At 45.7% G+C, this 1,693-nt stretch overlaps 1 protein-coding gene across 1 annotated transcript; it reads left to right on the forward strand.

Annotated features, from left to right (window-relative positions):
• The first annotated feature begins 771 nt into the window (after positions 1-771).
• Positions 772-1,430, forward strand: SF3B5 (splicing factor 3b subunit 5). The gene has a single exon (XM_075864336.1). The coding sequence runs from the start codon at positions 839-841 to the stop codon at positions 1,097-1,099; it is 261 nt and encodes an 86-aa protein (XP_075720451.1). The 5' UTR covers positions 772-838; the 3' UTR covers positions 1,100-1,430.
• Positions 1,431-1,693: the final 263 nt, after the last annotated feature.

Here is a 1,693-nt window from a genome sequence, read left to right on the forward strand (position 1 = left end):
TCTGTAAAAATTATCAATTTGCCCACTATGATGCCAGCTTTCATGTCCAGAACCTTTTCATTCCAGGTCTATCAAGCACAGGAATTTTCAAAGGCGTCTGTTTATATGGCATTCGTGTTTCATTAGCTACAAAAAAAATCTGCTCATGCCATGTCTACCAAACAAAAAACTCATGATGCCATTTTTATATTTTCTTTACATTAGTAATAATGGTCATTGTTGTCAGTATGTCCCACTATGCAGCACTGCTGGACAACATACACTCACCACCCCAAATAGCACATACTCTACGCAAAAAAAAATAGCTGGCATAGGTGTCGCAAACAGTTCTCAGATGGCACACATTCAACAAAACAATGGCCCAGACTTTACACAGAACCCCAGGTGGCATGCACTTCAAGCAGAAACCCAGATGGCAAACCTTATATAAAGAACCAAAACCACAAGAGACATTAAGCCAGTACAGATGTGGAGCTGTTTTTAAAGCCACAACCAGAGACTTCTCTTTTTATATCCACTCCTGGTTGTAGCTTTAAAAAGTGCACCAAAACTGTACTGTAATCCCATAATAGTAAGCGACGTAACGCACAAGACCTCCCCACCCACCTACAGAAGAACTACAACACCATTTCCTTGACATTTGTTTTGCCCGCTCATGCCCCACCCCCTCATGCCCCGCCCCTGCTGCGTCTCACCTGAGGGTGTTCACGTGCGGCTCACAGACATCATGTGATCGTGATGTCTACAAGGTCCTTGCGGGGTATAGAAACGCACTTCCGGGTCACGTCACTTCCGCTTTCATCTACATCGTGCTGTATCGCATTAATACTGAGGCGCCATGACGGACCGATACACCATCCACAGCCAGTTAGAGCATCTGCAGTCCAAGTACATTGGCACTGGCCACGCGGATACCACCAAGTGGGAGTGGCTCGTAAACCAGCACCGCGACTCGTACTGCTCCTACATGGGCCACTTCGACCTGCTCAACTACTTTGCTGTGGCGGAGAACGAGAGCAAGGCCCGAGTGCGGTTTAACCTCATGGAAAAGATGCTGCAGCCGTGCGGACCGCCAGTGGACAAGCCGGACGACTCCTAGAGACGGGAGTATGAGGCAGCAGTGAACGGGTCACTGTGCTGTATACAGGGCCGTGGACTATGCAAGTCCTGGAACACAAGCGCTGACGGTGACTGGCATTTGTGGTGCCGCCAGCCCTGAAGGGTCTGCACACCGCGACCTCAGCGGCGCTATAGACTTGCTGCATTCTCTTCCCGCTCTTTTGGGAATCTTTTTTTCGTTTGAAGTAATGTATTTTCTATTTGTTATTGACGCTGTAAGCGATTCTCTCCTACTACATGTGTGAAATCCTGCTCAATGGAAACCAAAAGGATTTTACTGAATTAAATATCATTACTATTCCCTGCTCTTATAGTAGTTGTTGCATTCTTGCTTATGAGGTGGTTCTGTTTTAAAGAGTCTCTGTCACCAGTTCATAACTGCCCTATCGTCTACCTAATCTAATAGGCGCTTTAAAGAGGCTCTGTCACCACATTATAAGTGGCCTATATTGTACATGATGTGATCGGAGCTGTAATGTAGATTACAGCAGTGTTTTTTATTTAGAAAAACAATCATTTTTGCCGGTGTTATGACCTATATTAGCTTTATGCTAATGAGTTTCTCGATGGAAAA

This window comes from Rhinoderma darwinii, chromosome 4 (assembly GCF_050947455.1).
Source record: "Rhinoderma darwinii isolate aRhiDar2 chromosome 4, aRhiDar2.hap1, whole genome shotgun sequence".
Lineage (NCBI taxonomy): Eukaryota > Metazoa > Chordata > Amphibia > Anura > Rhinodermatidae > Rhinoderma > Rhinoderma darwinii.

Coding starts and splice junctions, on each gene's coding strand:
- SF3B5 (XM_075864336.1), top strand. CDS start 839: ATGACGGACCGATACACCATCCACAGCCAGTTAGAGCATCTGCAGTCC.